Raw genomic sequence first — 20,000 nt, forward strand, 5'->3', positions numbered from 1 at the left:
GCAACGGATGGGGCACAAGGCAAGCCACACACACACACACACACACTTCTAGAGCAACGGAAGGCAAGCAAAGGGAACAGAAAAATGTGTCTGCAAACGATTAAAATATGTTTGATTAAGTGGAACATTGGTTCCAGAATGTGTTTATTCATTTATTTATTTACTTGTTTGTTTGTTTAGTTGTTGTTGCAGTAGTAGTAGGGTCAAGTGCCAGAAATGTTATGTGACAACCATGGTAACTGAAATAACTCATCACAAATTCAGTGACGGCGGTCACACAGTGCCTGTAGGAGGTGGGAGCTGTGCAGTGCTTCTAGGCTTATTTAAGATAAGAGAGAACAAAACCTTTTCTTTGATCCAGCTCAAAGATAGATGACTCCATCCAGTCATTGTTATTGTCTGGCAAACGCAGTGGTGTGGGGCTTGTGTAGTTCTCAAGCCATCTTGGGTGTAGCCAAATGTTTGAAGCAACGCTTTGTTGTCGATTCATCACTTCCACTTGACAAAGTAACAGCCTTCAGGGGAAAAAAAAAAAAAAACAGGTTGGGAAAAAGTTTAAAGTTTTTGTTTGTTTTCCCTAGAGTTGCAATGATAATTGAAATTGGCTTTGGGTGCTGGTTTAGATCCAGAGTGAGCTGCAACCTGGGATTGTAGATGCTCAGATGAATGTGCATGCTTACATTTGTTGGTTGAACAATATTTACACCCAAAGCAACCTTCAGTACAATAAGACATTGTAGGTAGGTAGGTAGGTAGGTAGGTAGGTTTGTCCCAAATCTCCTTGTTTACCCCATTGCATCCTAATGGAGTACAGTTAAGACCATAGTTATTCATTCCTAATCCAAATGTAATGTATCTCTTGGTTGACCAAGAAAAGTCAATGGTTCTTTTTTTACATTGTTGTATCTCTAGCACAATGTGCGATCCCATGTCGCCTTGTGCGTTTTCAGGCAGCGGAATACACCTGGTAATAATTGATGCTGTCATTATTGGGATTAATTATTAGTGAAGTATGGGTTACCACCAGGGAACCCGATACAGAGACCTGCTGATATAGCTGAAGTCCTATTCAGAGCCTGCTGTAGACAGGATCAGACTGCATGCGATGTAGCTGAAGTCCTATTCAGAGCCTGCTGTAGACAGGATCAGACTGCATGCGGATGTAGCTGAAGTCCTATTCAGAGCCTGCTGTAGACAGGACCAGATCATGCATCATGGGTGTGCTCCTGGCTGGGTCTGGGAGCCATTTCATCATCATCATCATCATCATCATCAACAACAGCAGCAACAAGAACAGCAGCCACTTCCGTCCAGTGACGATGTGACGAGCAGCTTGAGTCTAATAGTCATATGTTGGCTCACACATCACTCCCACACAGACCAGGATGTCCCCTCGTGTGGACAGTGAGAATGGGATGCTTCAGAATTCAGTGTCGCTTCGTCTCCATAGTCTTTCAAAGATGGCCGATGAAGGTCTGTTTTGCAGAATCTGCAGCTGTTTGCTGCTGTTTCAGAATGTTTGGCTATTCCTCTCCTACAGACCAGGGTTGCCTCACTCTGACACACTCCATTGCGCAATAGGGCCTCACTCAGACAGTGCTCCATGGTGACCCCGGCTACTCACTTGTGTTCTGGATGAACACACACACACACACACACACACACACACACACAGTGTAAAACTGTGGCCAGATAATGAACGGCAGCTAATGCTAAAGCTGTCAGGGCAGATTCACAGCGCTGACATGCAAGGCGGGTAAAAAAAAAAAAAACGGCCCCAAATTGGACACCCCTGATCTCGAGTGATATTTCATAATTCATTGAGCTCTGACTGAGCTGTGACTGAGCATCAGAGGAGTGGCTCAGCTCTGACTGAGTAATGATTAATGAGTGCTGCTTTTTTCTCCGTCTCTGGCAGCTGTGAACTTTATCTGTGACCATCCTGCCATCAAGGCCATCAGCTTCGTGGGCTCCAACCAGGCCGGAGAGTACATCTACGAGAGAGGGTCCAAGAACGGCAAGAGAGTGCAGTCCAACATGGTGAGAGCTGTGTGTGTGTGTGTGTGTGTGTGTGTGTGTGTGTGTGTGTGTGTGTGTGTGTGTGTGTGTGTGTGTGTGTGTGTGTGTGTGTGTGTGTGTGTGTGTGTGTGTGTGTGTGTGTGTGTGTGTGTGTGTGTGTGTGTGTGTGTGTGTGTGTGTGTGTGCACTGATGGGATGCGTGTGTGTGTGTGTGTGTGTGCACTGATGGGATGCATCAGTGTGTGTGTGTGTGTGTGTGTGTGTGTGTGTGTGTGCACTGATGGGATGCATCAGTGTGTGTGTGTGTGTGCACTGATGGGATGCATCAGTGTGTGTGTGTGTGTGTGTGTGTGTGTGTGTGTGTGTGCACTGATGGGATGCATCAGTGTGTGTGTGTGTGTGCACTGATGGGATGCGTGTGTGTGTGTGTGTGTGTGTGTGTGTGTGCACTGATGGGATGCATCAGTGTGTGTGTGTGTGTGTGTGTGTGTGTGTGATTAGTCCCATAAGTTGGATGTGTGTTACATTAGATCAGATAATAGCTTCCGCTCAGATGCTATAACTGTATTTGTAGCATTAGCCTCCGCTCAGATGCTATAACTGTATTTGTAGCATTAGCCTCCGCTCAGATGCTATAACTGTATTTGTAGCATTAGCCTCTGCTCAGATGCTATAACTGTATTTGTAGCGATAGCCTCCGCTCAGATGCTATAACTGTATTTGTAGCGATAGCCTCCGCTCAGATGCTATAACTGTATTTGTAGCATTAGCCTCCGCTCAGATGCTATAACTGTATTTGTAGCATTAGCCTCCGCTCAGATGCTATAACTGTATTTGTAGCAATAAGCCAGTGAGTAGCAGTGGGCAGAGACGGGCTGTAGTCTGGACGCCAGTTTTCAGGGTAGCCCATCACACACACACACACACACACACACACACACAAATACACACTCTGCTTAATCGTCGTTCAAATTAGCATGAAAAAGTTGCATTTCTGCCAGCGTACAGCATTTCCTCTCTGTTGTTGTTGTTGTTGTCTGATGCTGATGGCTATTGCGACCTGCTGCGCTGCGTGTGTCTCCCCAGGCGGCCAAGAACCACGGCGTGGTGATGCCGGACGCCAATAATGTTGTTGTTGTTGTTGTTGTTGTTGTGACCTGCGTGTGTCTCCCCAGGGGGCCAAGAACCACGGCGTGGTGATGCCAGACGCCAATAAGGAGAACACGCTGAACCAGCTGGTGGGCGCTGCGTTCGGGGCGGCTGGGCAGCGCTGCATGGCCCTCAGCACCGCCATCCTGGTGGGGGAGGCTCGCCACTGGCTACCCGAGCTGGTGGACCGCGCCAGGAACCTGCGCGTCAACGCAGGTGCGTGTGCACTGACACACACACACACACACACTCACTCACTCACTCACTCACTCACACTCACACTCACACGCACATGTCAACGCAAGTACATGTGTACTCACTCTCACACTCACACGCACACTCACACGCACACTCACACGCACACTCACACTCACACTCACTCTCACACTCACTCTCACATTCACACGCACATGTCAACGCAAGTACATGTGTACTCACTCTCACACACACGCATGCACTCACTTAAGAACCTGCGTGTCAACGCAGGTGCACACACACACACACTCACACACACACGTCAACGCAAGTACATGTGTATTCCCTCACACACACACACACACACACACACACGCTCACTCACTCAAGAACCTGTGTGTCAACGCAGGTGTACACACGCACGCACACACACACACACACACACACACACACACTCGCAACAATGTAACAACAATGTAAATCAGGCTTCTCAGCCAAGTATACTTCGGGAATTCACTAATTCACAGATGGGAGAAATACAGAGAACACACACAGCACACGGTGAACACACAGTGAGGTGAAGCACACACTAATCGGGAGCAGTGAGCTGCCTGCTACTGTGTGTGTGTGCGTGCGTGTGTGTGTGTGGTCAGGTGCCTTGCTCAAGGGAATTTCAGCCGTCATCCATATTTTTCCATATTTTTCCTACTGGTCGGGGATCGAACTGGCAACGCACGCACGCACGCACGCTCGCTCGCTCACTCAAGAACCTGTGTGTCAACGCAGGTAAATGTGTACACTCTCTCACACACACACACCTGCGCGTCAATGCAATTAAATGTGTACTCTCTGTCACGCACACACTCAAGAACCTGCACATCAACGCTGGTGTGCTCGCTTGCTCACATGTCAGCGCTCGGGAAAAGTGTAACACACACACACACACACACACACACACACACACGTAGCGCAAATAGCATGGCCTAATGAATTAAAAAGTAATTATGTCTGTCACAAGAGCCTGATGAACAAGTCTTCACATTTGTGTCAGCACCGAGCTGAAAGCTGATTTAAGCTGGAGTCTGCTGCTCGCCTAAAGATTGTTGATATTCGAGCTTAACAGTCCAACAAATGACAGGCTTGCTGTGTGCCTGTAAGCACTGTCGGTTAGCCGGGATTTTTATGGCTGTTTCTTTAACCTTAGAGCCTGGACTGGGGGCTTTAAAAAAGACTCCCGTGTTCATACTTGCACTGAACAGACAGTTGAAGAACTGTGAAGAGCAGTCTGTGGAATTTGACAAACAGGCAGAAGATTAGAAAAGTGGAATGTATTTATTTTTTTTACAGAGGTGTGGCGAGTGTGACCTTTCAACAAGCACATAGCAACGCTTAACAAAATGAGGTGCATTGAGGTAATCGTGTTCGTGTGTCTGTAACTCCGTGTTCGCTCAGTGTTCGCTCTGCCCTTTGGGTAAGAGGAAAGAGAGTAAGTTGTTGAAGGAGGCTCTGCTCAGTAAAGTTGAAGGTTACAGGGTGCGTCACAAGAAAATGTCTGGAGGAGAAAAAAAAACAGAAAACGGGTGGGGGTGGGTGGGGGGAGAATCAGACTAGCTAAGAACGCACATCAGAGTATTCACACATCTCACTCTCTCACACACACAGAGCTGGGTAGCCTAGCTGTGCTAATTAGCCCTGTTCTCTTGTCCTCTACTAACTCCAGGGTTTCAGGTGGCCACCACAGCTAACCGCTAACAGCTTGTAATGGCGCAGCTGGGATCCTGTCAATCAAATGTTCCCTTTCTCTCTCCTGTTCCAGGTGACCAGCCTGGTGCCGACGTTGGGCCGCTGATCTCGCCCGAGGCCAAGGACCGGGTCAACAGCCTGATCCAGAGCGGTGTGGACGAGGGCGCCAAGATGCTGCTGGACGGTCGCAACGTGCAAGTCAAGGGATACGAGAACGGCAACTTCGTGGGCCCCACCATCCTGGGTGGAGTCACGGTGAGCAGCGTTTACGTTTGCAGGCATTCATTTAGCAGCCTCTATCCAAACGGACTTATTATGTCATTTATATTAAAGTGTCTTGATCAAGGGCACAATGGCGGAAGCTGGGAATTGAACCCACAACAGCTCCTTAACCACCACGCTACCACTGCCCACATTTAACATTGTCATGTTGTATATCTAATCGTTTTTCATGATCTATCTAATAGATGTTCATGTTATATCTCGGTCACGTACGTTGTAATTCAAACTAGCAGCGGAAGCTAATCACTACAGAGTAATGAGGTCTGCATTGGCAAAAGTTATTGTGAAGTTTCTCTTGTGTGCAGATCTAGCAGGCGTGGCGTAATGCTCACACTTTGCCATCACACTCTGCAGATTGACTGATTGATTTTTTTTTTATGGTTTCAAAGTCATATGTAGAGTATGAGGAAGATAGCGGCCATGTTTCAAATTCACAGTAACTTTGCTGAATAAGAGAAGATTCGTGCATGGCAACAAAGTCAGTATGAAGATTGCACAAGGCATGCACAGAAAAGCTACGACAACTCCAGGAATTCCTGTAGCTGGGTGTGACCTTTTAGTTCCTGTAGAATTCCCCCATCTCCGTTTTCCAGCTTGCTATGCCATCCTGACTGACCTCATTCCTGTAGATGTTCTCGGTCACTTGATTGCACAAGACGGCTTCATATTAACATCAAAATTACTTTGAAGAATCCCGCTCATTCCACAGCTCTAGCCTTCCCTGGGAACCAGCCTTGCGACTTGCTCTCCTTTGCTTTAGAGAATCTCAAATTACTTTACGGCAATTGTGCAACGATGTCTCATTCCATCGAACTACAGATCCTCTACCCGATCTGCTAAATTTACATTGTGCGGTTATAGCCGATAGAGGGCTGCGAAGCGGATGCAGAAGTGCTGTTCACCCTGTTATAACCACTGAAATGATTTGGGATTTTAAGGTACAAAAAACTCTTTAGTGTTGCTTTAACAAATTGCTAATGAGTGTGTGACTGTGTCTCTGTCGCCCCCTACAGCCCGACATGAAGTGCTACACGGAGGAGATCTTTGGGCCGGTGCTGATCGTGCTGGAGGCTGATAGTTTGGATGAGGCCATCGGCTTGGTCAACAGCAACCCGTACGGCAACGGAACCGCCATCTTCACCACCAACGGCGCCGCCGCCAGGAAGTACACCAACGAGGTGGACGTGGGCCAGGTGAGATCTGCAGTGCACTCTGGGATACCATCACAACCTAGATCTTGACATGTACACACTAAAAAATGGCCTCAAATGTATATTGATCATACACATCTGACCTGAAGGGATGAGCAGCTTTAGTTTGATATAACCATTTTCTGCTCGTTTCTATCTGTAAAATATATATTTGTATTCAAAAATGTGTATTCACACCATGTACATTTGCCATTCTTTTTGCTTGTTCACACACACACATATGTATAATTTCATAATTGCGTCGTTGTCATGTTTTCTCTGCAGATTGGAGTCAACGTTCCTATTCCGGTACCTCTCCCCATGTTCTCCTTCACCGGATCCAGAGGATCTTTCCGTGGAGACACCAACTTCTATGGAAAGCAGGTGAGAACCCTAAAGAACCTTTGCAGGTCTTTGTCGTACGCTCTTGTTAAATCAAATGAAGGATCTCAAACAACGGTGGTAATTCACAAGTGGTGGCATGGCTGTTTTGTTCATTTTGGTTAATCTGGTTGAAGGATTAACATTCTTGGTCTCTTTAGAGTTATTCATGCCTCACTCTGAAAAATGGAAAATGGCGTCCCTCTGAAGATGAAAGCCCTGATCACATCTCAACCCTCTAGGGACTGCCCTGTGTAGTGATAGTGACCGTTGAAGTTTTAACGAAGATATATGCCATTAGAACTAGGGGAGTTGGCAGGACTCCAGGCAGGAAATGAGCATTTGTCAGGTAACGCTCAGAATCTCACACTGGTGGTCAGTCTCCTCTTCCTCTCTTCTCTTCTCCATCTCCTCCCTTTGTCTCTCTTCTCTTCTTCCTCCTCCTCTCTTATTCTCCATCTCCTCTCCTCTTCCCTCTTCTCCATCTCCTCCCTTTGTCTCTCTTCTCTGTTCTCTTCTTCCTCCTCCTCTTATTCTCCATTTCCTCTCCTCTCATCTGTTCTCTTCTCCATCTCATCTTCTCTTCCCTCTCCTCGTCTCCCCTCCCCTCTCTCCCTCTCTTCTTCTTCTCCTCATGTAGAGCCAGTTGTGAGACGTGCCATCTGCTTCTTGAAGGCAGCTCAGAGATGAGGGGGAAAAGAGTGCTCTGCTTCTGCCGGAGGCTTCGCGCTTAAGAACTCAAGCTTTGTCGTGTTGTATTTTCTCTACTCCTGCCCGCCTTTAGGCTTTTGAATTATCGTACATTCCCAGCAAACCGCTTCTGTTCAAATACTTTTATCTCCGTTGAACGAGCGTCTGCCTCTCAGCCCAGTCCTCCATCTTGAGCACTTCCACGCTTAGATCTCGGGGAACAGAGTACCATCTCCTAAAGACTTGCATGGAGACCAGACTCAAGACATCGGTGATGGTGATGCTTGCCAGTGTGGCTGGATATAAGCAGGTGTGTGTGTAGTGTGAGATGTGTTTGATGGCTGAACCAAACTGTTGTTCCACAGGGCATCCAGTTCTACACTCAGATCAAGACTATTACATCACAGTGGAAGGCCGAGGACGCCACGCTCAAGAGTCCTGCTGTTACCATGCCAACAATGGGGCGCTAATGTAGGCTGTGAAGAACACCCCATCGTTGCTACTACTGACATGCCTTAAAACTCAAAGAACGTGTGTGTGTGTGTGTGTGTGTGGTGTGTGTGTGTGTGTGTGTGTGTGTGTGGACATGCAAGTGTAAGTATGTGAGTCTGTGTGTGTGAGTGGGGGTTGTCACTGTGGGAGTGATTTTTGTCAGCAGGTGTCTTTTTTTTTTGTGATGCACAATAGTTGTAACCCACATGTGGATTTCTTTACCCAAGGACAGTTATCAGAGCAGTTCAACCTGCTGGAGTGCTTCACCTAGTCTCTGTTGTAGTGGCGCCCCCTTCAGTAGATTGAGGAGAATGCACATAATTGTTTGCTCTCCCTCAACAGCAGGCTGTTTGGATTGGCAATTGCTCACACAATGTAACTAGATGTACTTAGAGACACTCAGATATCAAACTCTAGTCTGACGCAGCCATCATATTCCCACCGCTGAAGTTGAGTACACATTAACCTACAGCTAATGTAATGCAGCAGCCATGTTAATGAGCGCAGTAAATGTGTAGATTATCCCATGCGTGTGTGATTTCAGAATACATTTTTGATTGAATGTTTGTTTAGAAAAATTGTAATGTTTTGTGGAAAAGAAGAGTTTTTTCCCCCCCTGAGATACCAGCTGCAAATAATGCATGATCAAGTGGGGCTTTGATCCACAAAATAAAAACCCTTTGTGATGGAAGAGCTCTCTTCTGCTTTTGTGGTTGCAGTGTCTGAAGATTCAAAGTCAACAGTTGTGTTTGGGGAGCTGTCAGAACTGTATATGTGTGGAAATGATCTGCTAAATACGGCTTATGCATCGGGGACTATAGTCTGACACTTCTCATGTCTGTGATTATATTTAGGTTGTCTCTCGCCTGAACACCTACAGCATCTCTCTTTGGGAACTCAAAGACTGGAAGCATTTGGGAAGGCCAATTAAGGTCGTTGCTGCTGTTATTGTTACAGTGCAATGATGAACGTAGGTGTGTAAGAGGTGTTGAGCTGTGGTCTAGGGATATCAAATTGTGCTCAATACAGATATCCTTGCAGATCAGGTGAGGGTTTCCTAAGTCACTACAAACACTTGTAGCTTACTCTAGTGGGATCTTAATCACAAACTCTGCGTGGATCTGGCACTCAAAACATGCAACGGCTTGCAGCTCACTGCAACAAAGTAAAAATCAGGATATGTGCATATTTTTGTAATTAACATCCAGGTTTTGCTGCTACAGAAATTCCACTGCTTGACCACCCAGTCATTACTCTGGAGATTCATTTTCTTACGCACAAGCAATTACAGTCTTTGGAAACTATCGATGGCATTGTGTACTGAAGAAAACATCTGTGGGAAGCGGCTCAGTTTAACCTCAAACCAGAGGTGTTTGCATCGTGGAAAACAGCTTGAGTTTGGATCCCAAACAAACATGATATCCCAACTCATGCAACATGAAATGTGGCCATGAAAAGAAAAACATTGGCGTCGTTAAAAGCTTATGAATTTCACAAAAGCCTTATCAAAGCTCCTTCATTACTAGCAGCTACCCGCATTAACCCTCCGTCACTGTAGCGCTATGATTCCATAACCGCAATAAGTTCTATTTTGATATTGCGCTGCCAAGCAGCTTTCGTTACTCATGGTAGTGCGCTACACGCCGGAGCCGTGTAAACTCCATCGACATGTCTGTACGTCATGCCAAACCTTAGTCACCCAGCAGTTCATTTATCTGTAGCCAATAGCCATGTATAGCAACACGTAACTGGCAACATAGCATGTCATCCCTACATGTAACACGCTTGTGAAGTAGACCAGTAAGGTTATTCAGACCTGGCTAATTTTGGCACAGCTGCGTGTAGGCGAGTTGTGTCTCGGTTTGGCTGATTGAAACCGGAAATTTTGTTGAATAGGCTCCGTTATGGTGTGAACGTTAATCTGGAAATGAAAATGGACATTTCTGTGCAAGAATTCAGAACCAACTCCGTTTACGACAGGTATATAAACTAATGGTGTTAACGTTATCTCACTATCTAGGTAGCATGGCAGCTAATTAGCTTACCTAGTTAAAAGTACTTTGATACTTTCGTGCAGGAATTACAACGGACAAAATGTACAGTAACCGCTATTACAAAGTGCTTACCCACTGTAACTGCAATCTCTTAGCCGTTTTGTTTAAATTGTGTTTGAATAATGTCATGGTGTGTAAGTTAGTCAACACATATTAGCACCCGGCTAACATCAGGCAACCAACTTGCTGACGTGAACAACTTGCTTGCTACCCTGTAACATTAGGAAGCCAACGATAGATTTACTAGGTAACGTTAGCGTAGTTACAGTGAATTCGTAGTTCGTAAACCGGTGTCTAACTTTTTCGAGTAGCTACGCCTTTTCTCGGCCGACTGACTGCCGCAACATTTCCAAACTCAGCTGTCACAGTAGTATCTTGTCTGATGTAATTTCTGGTGTGAATGTGAAGTAGCGTAAACATCGGTTTGACAGCCAGCTTCTCATACAATCATGAAGGGTTTTTTTTTTTGCCGATGTGACTTTGTAGAATGAACTGGCCTTCTAACTTGATCTAGAGAGACTGATGTGAAAATGTATTCAGCAAATCTTATGTTTCTATCATGGATTTTAATGAAGGGTTGAAAATTGATCTTTTAAAATTGTGAATGTCTACCAGCCACTGACAAATGGCCAGAATGACATTCAATAAATGATCATTATTGCTGAAATGAGCTGGTGTTATTTGGGTCTCTGTTTTGACGGCGGTATTAATCAGGTCCCTGTATGATTCCTGCTATGCTTTGGTGGCCCTGTACATTGGCTGACAAGAGCCCTGGATCTGTGCCAGATCAGGGCCAGCCCTGGGCCACGGCCACCAAGTGCAGTAGTGGGAGGCAGCTGAATCAATGCAACATTCAAATGAGCTTTGTGGGTGTGTCAGCTGCCAACCTTGCCTTTATATTCTGTGTGAAAGTTTTCAAACAGATTGTGTGTGTGTGTGTGTGTGCATGCTTCTCTCTGTCTCTCTCTCTCTCTCTAGAGCTCCCCTCACTGGTAGCTTGTGACGCTGCATCCCTGTGTGTGACCTGCTGCGTCTCTGAAGATGTCCCCGCACGTCGTCCCGCTCCTCCTGTGCGCTCTGGTCAGCTGCTGCCGCTCCGCCCATCAGGGCCCCGGCGCCGGCGCCAGCGGCATCGACATCGCCGCCAATCTGGGCAGCGTCCTGCCCACGCTGTCACGGCCGGCCAACGCCAGCCGCATCTTCTACGGGGTGATGTTCGACGCGGGCAGCACGGGAACACGCATCCACATCTACACCTTCATCCAGTCGGGACCAGGTGAGGAGGAGGAGGAGGAGGAGGAGGAGGAGGGGGGGAGAGCAGGCGTCAGCATGGCACCTGGAGTGGTGAAGTGGGTGATTTAATGCCACATTTCTCAGTGCACAGTAATGAAGGGCTTAGGTGGGAAACAGCGCAGAAAAGAGGAGGGTTGTGTGTGTGTGTGTGTGTGCGTGTGTGTGTAGGAAGAGGAGGGTTGGGGCTTTGCAGCGTGTGCAGATGGTGCAGAGGGACGTTGGTTCTCACTCTGGCTTTAACTCATTTATTTACTACATTTTGTGATTTCCTTGTTCTTTATATTGTAAGACAAGGTGTGTGTGTGTGTGTGTGTGTGTGTATGTGTGTCATCAGTATATGTAGCCCTTCAAGTTTTAAAGTTTTTTTCATGTTAAAGCACTTTAAAGTGTGTGTCTGTGTCAGTGTGTGCAGTTCTTGGGTACCATAACTTGCAGTGGTTTGCAGCGCCTTGTGTTTCTGGTCCTGGGCTCCGTGCCTGTAGGCGATGTCTGTGGCCTGCTTGGGGTTTTCATTCCTGTGTGTAGCCTATCTCTCATCAGTCTCCTGGTTTGCACTTGTTTTCAGTTTTGAGTGGTAGGCTAGGCTTCTCTTCAGAGTGGTCCCATTGCAATAAGCTTATGTCCTAGACTATTACCTTGGTTTTTCAGTTAATTTTTGAATGGGATGTTAAGCAATTTGCGCTTTTTGTGTGCTGTATACATGTATTGTTCTAATAATGATTATTGTTGTTTTTATTGTTAATGGGTTGAACATTTGTATGCTGCGTATTCCTAATGTATTGAGATTGAGAGAGCTGCATATGTTGTCCTGTTTGTCTGTACATGATTTGTTCTGTTGGCCGTGGGATCCAGTCTGAGGTGCTGGATGATGTAGTCAGGTTTTTGACAGATGGTTCGGATGTGAAAACAAGACCTCAATCTTCCCTCTGAGCCTCAGTTTACTTACAGCTTAAGGAACACCAAAAAGGGAAAATAACTTCCTTTTCACAATACACAGGAAGCTCAAACCACCCGCACATCTACCTCTTGTGATATGAGGGACTCGGGGAGGAATGTAATAACAATGCTTGTTAAATTCTCCCATCTTCTTTGAATTCCAAATGATTTGTCAGAGTCCTCCTCTGCCTGTTCCTTTCGTTTGCATTTATGCCATCTCTCTTGTTTACACACCATTACTGAACCACTCTGTGTGTGTGTGTGTGTGTGTGTGTGTGTGTGTGTGTGTGTGTGTGTGTGTGTTTTAATGTTGTTTGTGTGTGTGTTTTCTAATGTTGTTGTGTGTCTCATCTCACAGATGTGCTGCCTGTTCTGGATAATGAAATGTTCCATTCTGTTAAACCTGGTCTGTCTGCGTTTGCCGACACGCCTGAGATTGTAAGTTCACAATGACTGTCATTATACATTACTGCCATGGAGCTTTTTCTGTCTCTGAACACTAATGCACTATTATTGCTATGACATAACACAGCTCAGTTTTTGCAGTGACCAAATGCAAATAGCTTAATTTAGATCTGTGTGGATTAATGTGTGTGCAGCTGTGTTTTGTATGGGAGGCCGTGTCATCACGTGTGTGTGTTTGCATGTTTACATTATGTTTGTATATGTGCCAATATGTGCGTTACAAATATACACATACGCATGTTTGCACCGTTTGCAAATACAGCTGCTTAAGCACAATTAAAAATATGTGCTTCTGTTTGTGTGCGCCCGCATATGGATATGGGTTTGTTTTTGTGTGTGTGAGTGCAAGTGTATGTGTGGCTTGATTGTGTAAGCATAAAAATAGGTGTTTATCTGTGTATTTAATATATACTGTGTCTATGTGTGTGGTCATGTACGGGTGTGTATGGATGTGTTTTCATGTGTGCATGTGTTTGTGTGTTTGTGTGTGTGTGTGCTTGTGCGTGTGCGTGTGCGTGTGCGTGCGCATGCGTGTGTGTGTGCGTGCGTGTGTGCGCGCTTGCGTGTGTGTGCGTGCGTGTGTTCGCGCGTGTGTGCGCGCGTTCGCGTGTAGGCTGGAGAGACGGTGCGGCAGCTACTGCGGGTGGCTAAGAAGACGGTTCCGCGCCTGGAGTGGAAGAGAACCCCCGTGGTTCTAAGAGCAACTGCCGGCCTCCGGCTCCTCCCCGCCAAGAAAGCCCAGGCCCTGCTGGACGAGGTACTCTAGGGGTAGAGAACCGGAGATGGGAATGGTTCTGCTGGGCAAGGAAATGAAGGGTGGGGACTGGGGAGAACCTTGAGATGGGTTCTACTAGACAAGTTTGAGAAGAGAACCAGGGGTAGGGAGAACCGAGATGGGTTGGGATCTACTGGGGGAGGTATTGGGGGTGGGGTGTTGAAAACGGGCTGGGTTCTATATGACATGTTACCAGAGAGGGCTAGGTTTGTTAAAGGTCAAAGGTATAACTCCTTAAAGCATCTTACAGATTTGCAGTCAACCGTGTACAAAGTGATGTACCACCCCACACATGCTAACTATTGTTAATGATAATGATAACGTATTATGATTCATTATAATTGAAGTTAACACTTATTATTATATTATTATTATTATATTATTATTATTATTATACTTTATTCTTCATGAGGGATGCAAGTGTGTATTGGTTTTGGTAGCCCTGAGAGGTGATATTTCTCCATGTCAGGACTCAGCTGTAGTGGTGCTGTAGTGGTGTTGTAGTGGTGCTGTAGTGGTGCTGTAGTGGTGTTGTAGTGGTGTTGTAGTGGTGCTGTAGTGGTGCTGTAGTGGTCTCCTGTGGCTCCTCAGGTGCAGGACGCCTTTGATGAGTCCCCTTTCCTGGTCCCGGAGGACAGCGTCACCATCATGGACGGCATCGATGAAGGTAATGTGGCATTTAGGTGCGGTCACACGCTTGCGTCCGCCAACGTTGGTCCGTTGTTTTCCCATTCACTTTACATTGGCTGGACTTCACTTGATGCCGCACTGAATTGTGGGTCCAATGCGTTGCCTGGGATACGTTGCGTCCATTAAAAAGTTGAGAAACTTTTGACGGATCGCGCAAGCGCCAGCCAATGAAATTCAGTGTATGCAAGTTTCGAACACTGACAAACCAATCAGTTCGCGTTTATGGAAATGTGACGAAATGAGGCATACGTTGGCGGACGCAAGCGCGTGACCGCACCGTTATACATGATGCACCCGACCTGTAGCGGGACAATGTCACGTCAAAACCATGTAGCTCTCGCTGGAGCGCCAACATGTGAAGTCCGCACCAAGGTGGCAGGGAACTGTTGACCAGGACACACTTTTGGGCCAGAGTAAGCTGTTTGGGTTTGCATATTGGGTTTACTGCCATATTGAATTTTATCGAAAACTAAAACAGGTCACATATATCTTATTTATTTATATATTTACATATATTTTTGGAAAGAGCTTGTCCGTCATAGCCAATCAAAATCGGCGAGAAAGCTGTCAAACATGAAGAAAGGTGATATCTCAGCAACACGTTCATGTATCAAAACCAAACTTGGTACTGGAACTCCTTTGTGATGAGACGTGCGATTTGGCACCTTTTGACCTCTAGAGGGCATTGCAGTAAACAAAGCTGCATTATGGTCGTGCGTTAAAGTGCATCACTTAAAATTACATACAGTTGGAATCCTTCCTTGGAATCCGAGTTCCCTGTTCCAGTCTGCTCTTGTTGGTGAACTGCACCTGAGTAAACCCACTCTGCAGTTTCTCGGAAATGCAGTCTAGTGTTTTTGCGGAGACGTGTTTGCCGTGGTGACGTGACGTGGCTAAGCTCCTAATGAGGTCTCGTCAGTAGCCGTGCTTGTGGGCTCAGAGTGGCGCCAGCCACGGACGTCCAGCTCAGCAGTTACCCAGAGTGCCGAGCGCTGGAGACGACCCAGCAGAAAACAGGCTCCTTTAGGGAGCCGCGCCGTCAGGACTGTCCTGTTCTTGTGTGTGTGTGTGTGTGTGTCTCCGAATGTGTAATTACATGAGTGTGTGTGAGTGTAAGTGAGGTGTGGTGTGTGTGGGCACAGGGTGGCTCATCAGCGTTTCTTCGCGCTCACACGCAGATGAGCTGAGGCCGAGTCTTTGTTCCCGTCAGATGGGCCTGAGGTTGCAAATCAGCGTTTTGCATCATCGCAAAAATGCACCTGTGAAGCACTTCATCTGGTGTCAGACCACTTGTAATCAAACAGGGCGGATGTGACTTGTTCATTAATGTTGCCTGGCGCTCTTTAAAAAGCGTGTGTGCGCTGGTGTGTGTGTTCTGTCTCCCCTGTAGGGATCCTGGCCTGGGTGACGGTGAACTACCTGACAGGTGAGTCATCCGTGCTGACGCAGCCAAACACACACAAGCTCGCACACCGACAGAAAGACAGACACGAGACAAGCTTACACGCACACACACACACTCACACACAGGCCTCATTACTGTGGTCATGTCAGAGACCTTGTTTGTGTTCCATCTCATGAGCTCATAGAGGAGGCCTATTTCAGCGCTTTGGAGACACTCATGCTGATGTCTGATCAGTTTAAAGATACAGCCTCCTTAGAGCAAATGATCACAGTATACTGTGCAGTGCACACCTGCACTCAAAGTGTCCTATTTAAAATAAAAGAAGGAAAGAAGCTATTTAAATCAAATAGAAATGCATGGATGCTATTCCTGTTCCCCATGTCTGTACGTTTAATGTGTCTGTAACAGCACAGAAAAACAAGTCAGTGGTTTAATGTGTGGGTAACAGCACAGATAAACAAGTCAGTGGTTTAATGTGTGGGTTACAGCACAGATAAACAAGTCAGTGGTTTAATGTGTCAGTAACAGCACAGATAAACAAGTCAGTGGTTTAATGTGTGGGTAACAGCACAGATAAACAAGTCAGTGGTTTAATGTGTCAGTAACAGCACAGATAAACAAGTCAGTGGTTTAATGTGTGGGTAACAGCACAGATAAACAAGTCAGTGGTTTAATGTGTCAGTAACAGCACAGAGAAACAAGTCAGTGGTTTAATGTGTGGGTAACAGCACAGATAAACAAGTCAGTGGTTTAATGTGTCTGTAACAGCACAGATAAACAAGTCAGTGGTTTAATGTGTCGGTAACTAACAGCACAGATAAACAAGTCAGTGGTTTTAAATGGGCTTGTGCAGGTCGCATGCAGAGGAAGAGTGAAAACACAGTCGGGATCCTGGATCTCGGCGGGGGATCCACTCAGATCACTTTCCTCCCCAAACACAAGGTGAGTCTGCTCACGCCCCGGTCACTTTCCTCCCCAAACACAAAACACAAGGGCCGGGTTTCCCAGATTCCTTAAGAAGCTCTTAAGTGCTAAGGACTTCTTAGGAGCGTTCTTAGAACGTTCTTAGAGCGCTCCTAAGAAGTTCATAGCACTTAAGAGCTTCTTAAGGAATCTGGGAAACCCAACACGAGGTGAGTTGAGCAATTGCTCCCCTTGTCTTTCTGTCTGTCCGGAGTGTGGAAACCAAGTTGTGCATGATTGCTTCGCAACGATGTTGTGTCATGTGCACGCAAGGTCACCGGGGGTCAGAGTTGTCACAGGGCCCAAATTACCCCGCTGTGCAAGTCATGTTGTGCACACGGATGTGTTGCGTTGGGTGTTCAACATCAGTTTCCTGTTTGTTTTCACAGAAAACCACTGAATGTGCTCCTGATGACTACACAGCAAAGTTTGATCTCATGAACGCTACATATGAGCTCTATACCCATAGGTAAGATTGATCTCATGAACGCTACATATGCGCTCTGTACCCATAGGTAAGACAGTAACTGCACAATGTTGTTGTTGACTACATGACAGTAGTCATGTGGTAAATTAGATTATGTATTTAAAAACAATTACAGATTTAAAAACAATTACAGTCTAATAAGATTTGCTTTATTTATTTTTAACCTCATCCTCATAATAACTCTTGGGTGAATTGACTTTAGAAACAGGGTCAGCAAATAAACCAGTGAAAGCCGCTGTAAGCAACTTTGACCTGATTCTACTCATCCTTGCTATTTCATATACACTGTACACATGAGTTATAGCTAGCCAGGGATGGCCAGTTCTGTGTTTTCAGTACACTGTACACATGACTTATAACTATCCAGGGATGACCACCTCTTGTGTTTTCAGTACACTGTACACATGACTTATAACTATCCAGGGATGAACAGTTCTGTGTTTTCAGTACGCTGTATTATAGCTAGCCAGGGGTGACCAGTTGTGTTTAGTACACTGTACACATGGGTTATAGCTAGCCAGGGGTGATCAGTTCTGTGTTTTCAGCACACTGGACACATGGGTTATAGCTAGCCAGGGGTGACCAGTTGTGTTTAATGCTCTGTACACATGGGTTATAGCTAGCCAGGGGTGACCAGTTGTGTTAGTACACTGTACACATGGGTTATAGCTAGCCAGGGGTGACCAGTTGTGTTAGTACACTGTACACATGGGTTATAGCTAGCCAGGGGTGACCAGTTGTGTTAGTACACTGTACACATGGGTTATAGCTAGCCAGGGGTGACCAGTTGTGTTAGTACACTGTACACATGGGTTATAGCTAGCCAGGGGTGACCAGTTGTGTTTAATGCTCTGTACACATGGGTTATAGCTAGCCAGGGGTGACCAGTTGTGTTAGTACACTGTACACATGGGTTATAGCTAGCCAGGGGTGACCAGTTGTGTTAGTACACTGTACACATGGGTTATAGCTAGCCAGGGGTGACCAGTTGTGTTAGTACACTGTACACATGGGTTATAGCTAGCCAGGGGTGACCAGTTGTGTTAGTACACTGTACACATGGGTTATAGCTAGCCAGGGGTGACCAGTTGTGTTAGTACACTGTACACATGGGTTATAGCTAGCCAGGGGTGACCAGTTGTGTTAGTACACTGTACACATGGGTTATAGCTAGCCAGGGGTGACCAGTTGTGTTTAATACACTGTACACATGGGTTATAGCTAGCCAGGGGTGACCAGTTGTGTTTAATGCACTGTACACATGGGTTATAGCTAGCCAGGGGTGACCAGTTGTGTTAGTACACTGTACACATGGGTTATAGCTAGCCAGGGGTGACCAGTTGTGTTTAATACACTGTACACATGGGTTATAGCTAGCCAGGGATGACCAGTTGTGTTTAATACACTGTACACATGGGTTATAGCTAGCCAGGGGTGACCAGTTGTGTTTAATACACTGTACACATGGGTTATAGCTAGCCAGGGGTGACCAGTTGTGTTTAATACACTGTACACATGGGTTATAGCTAGCCAGGGGTGACCAGTTGTGTTTAATACACTGTACACATGGGTTATAGCTAGCCAGGGGTGACCAGTTGTGTTTAATACACTGTACACATGGGTTATAGCTAGCCAGGGGTGACCAGTTGTGTTTAATACACTGTACACATGGGTTATAGCTAGCCAGGGGTGACCAGTTCTTGACACACACCTGTGTTATTGGTTCATTTGCACGGATTGAAATGTCAACGCTGCAATTAGTGTCTGCTAACGTGCCTCGGGCAGGTCCCAACGGGTTTGTTTACCTTCTCCAGCCGGAGCATGTGCCTGCCATCAGGTGATCAAGAGGCAAGCCGAGACCCAGCACTTCCTGTTTACATTTGTGAGCTTGGCTATTAGTGTTGCAACACTATGAGAGTCTCTTGGCATGATAACTATCTCTAATCCAAATATCAGGGTTTTCAGTATTATCACTAAAGCAAATATCAGGGTTTGCAGTATCATCGCGGTGTGTTTTCTTTGTCTTTAGTGCGTTTCTGCTTGTGAGTCAGAGGCTACCAAATTAAAGCACACAGACTTAGCCAGCAGTCAGGATGTGGAGAATCATTTAAATTTGGGAATGCTTTTGGATGATGTTGCCCAACATGATGGAGCGTGCTTTATATGTTTCCTCTTTGACAGCCGCTTCAGTTCAAAGGCTACGCACACAGTAAAATAAGCCTGAGACGACTTTCATACCACAGTAATCCACCATGTCGGTACACCACTGCAACCCTAATTGTTATTGTATGTAGTGTTTTTGTAATTAAGTATACGCTGTGTGAGATCTCCCTGAAACAGTCGGTGATGAGATGAGATGAGAGGAAGACCTTCTCAGTGAGTTATATTCCGCGTACCTCACGTGCTGCTAGTTTGGGTTGCCCGGCGTTTCCTATTAGCTTCTGCCATTAGGAGGCTAACGTGGTTACTTGAAGCCATGCGTTGTGTAGGAGCTAGAGTCTCCAGCTGCGTCACTGAAACCTTATAATATCTATTAAAGTAGCACATGGCCTGCTCACACAAAACCCATTTAGGAGGAGAGGGAGTCGGAGGTCATGTCAACATGCGCTGGATTGGCTTCAGTAGCGGCCACCTTGTTTCCCAGTGTGATCAGTCTCTGCCCACAACACCACACAGCACACAGCACACAGAACCAGACGCCACACAGAACCACACAGCACACAGCACACAGAACCACACACCACACAGTACCAGACACCACACAGAACCACACAGCACACAGAACCAAACA

At 46.2% G+C, this 20,000-nt stretch overlaps 2 protein-coding genes across 2 annotated transcripts in view; both read left to right on the top strand.

Annotated features, from left to right (window-relative positions):
- Positions 1-8,832, top strand: part of aldh6a1 (aldehyde dehydrogenase 6 family, member A1) — a 15,840-nt gene extending 7,008 nt beyond the window's left edge. The window contains exons 7-12 of the mRNA XM_062550897.1: positions 1,919-2,040; positions 3,195-3,384; positions 5,180-5,361; positions 6,402-6,581; positions 6,864-6,962; positions 8,015-8,832. Coding sequence (XP_062406881.1) covers positions 1,919-2,040; positions 3,195-3,384; positions 5,180-5,361; positions 6,402-6,581; positions 6,864-6,962; positions 8,015-8,119 — 878 coding nt within the window. The 3' untranslated portion in view covers positions 8,120-8,832. The remainder of the gene's footprint in view (positions 1-1,918; positions 2,041-3,194; positions 3,385-5,179; positions 5,362-6,401; positions 6,582-6,863; positions 6,963-8,014) is intronic.
- An 844-nt stretch (positions 8,833-9,676) lies between these two features.
- The window catches only part of LOC134097944 (ectonucleoside triphosphate diphosphohydrolase 5-like), a 19,404-nt gene continuing 9,080 nt past the window's right edge, over positions 9,677-20,000 (top strand). The window contains exons 1-8 of the mRNA XM_062550898.1: positions 9,677-10,121; positions 11,174-11,471; positions 12,783-12,862; positions 13,503-13,646; positions 14,256-14,331; positions 15,745-15,780; positions 16,613-16,701; positions 17,112-17,191. Coding sequence (XP_062406882.1) covers positions 11,237-11,471; positions 12,783-12,862; positions 13,503-13,646; positions 14,256-14,331; positions 15,745-15,780; positions 16,613-16,701; positions 17,112-17,191 — 740 coding nt within the window. The 5' untranslated portion in view covers positions 9,677-10,121; positions 11,174-11,236. The remainder of the gene's footprint in view (positions 10,122-11,173; positions 11,472-12,782; positions 12,863-13,502; positions 13,647-14,255; positions 14,332-15,744; positions 15,781-16,612; positions 16,702-17,111; positions 17,192-20,000) is intronic.

The sequence above is a fragment of the Sardina pilchardus genome, chromosome 12, assembly GCF_963854185.1.
Source record: "Sardina pilchardus chromosome 12, fSarPil1.1, whole genome shotgun sequence".
NCBI lineage: Eukaryota > Metazoa > Chordata > Actinopteri > Clupeiformes > Clupeidae > Sardina > Sardina pilchardus.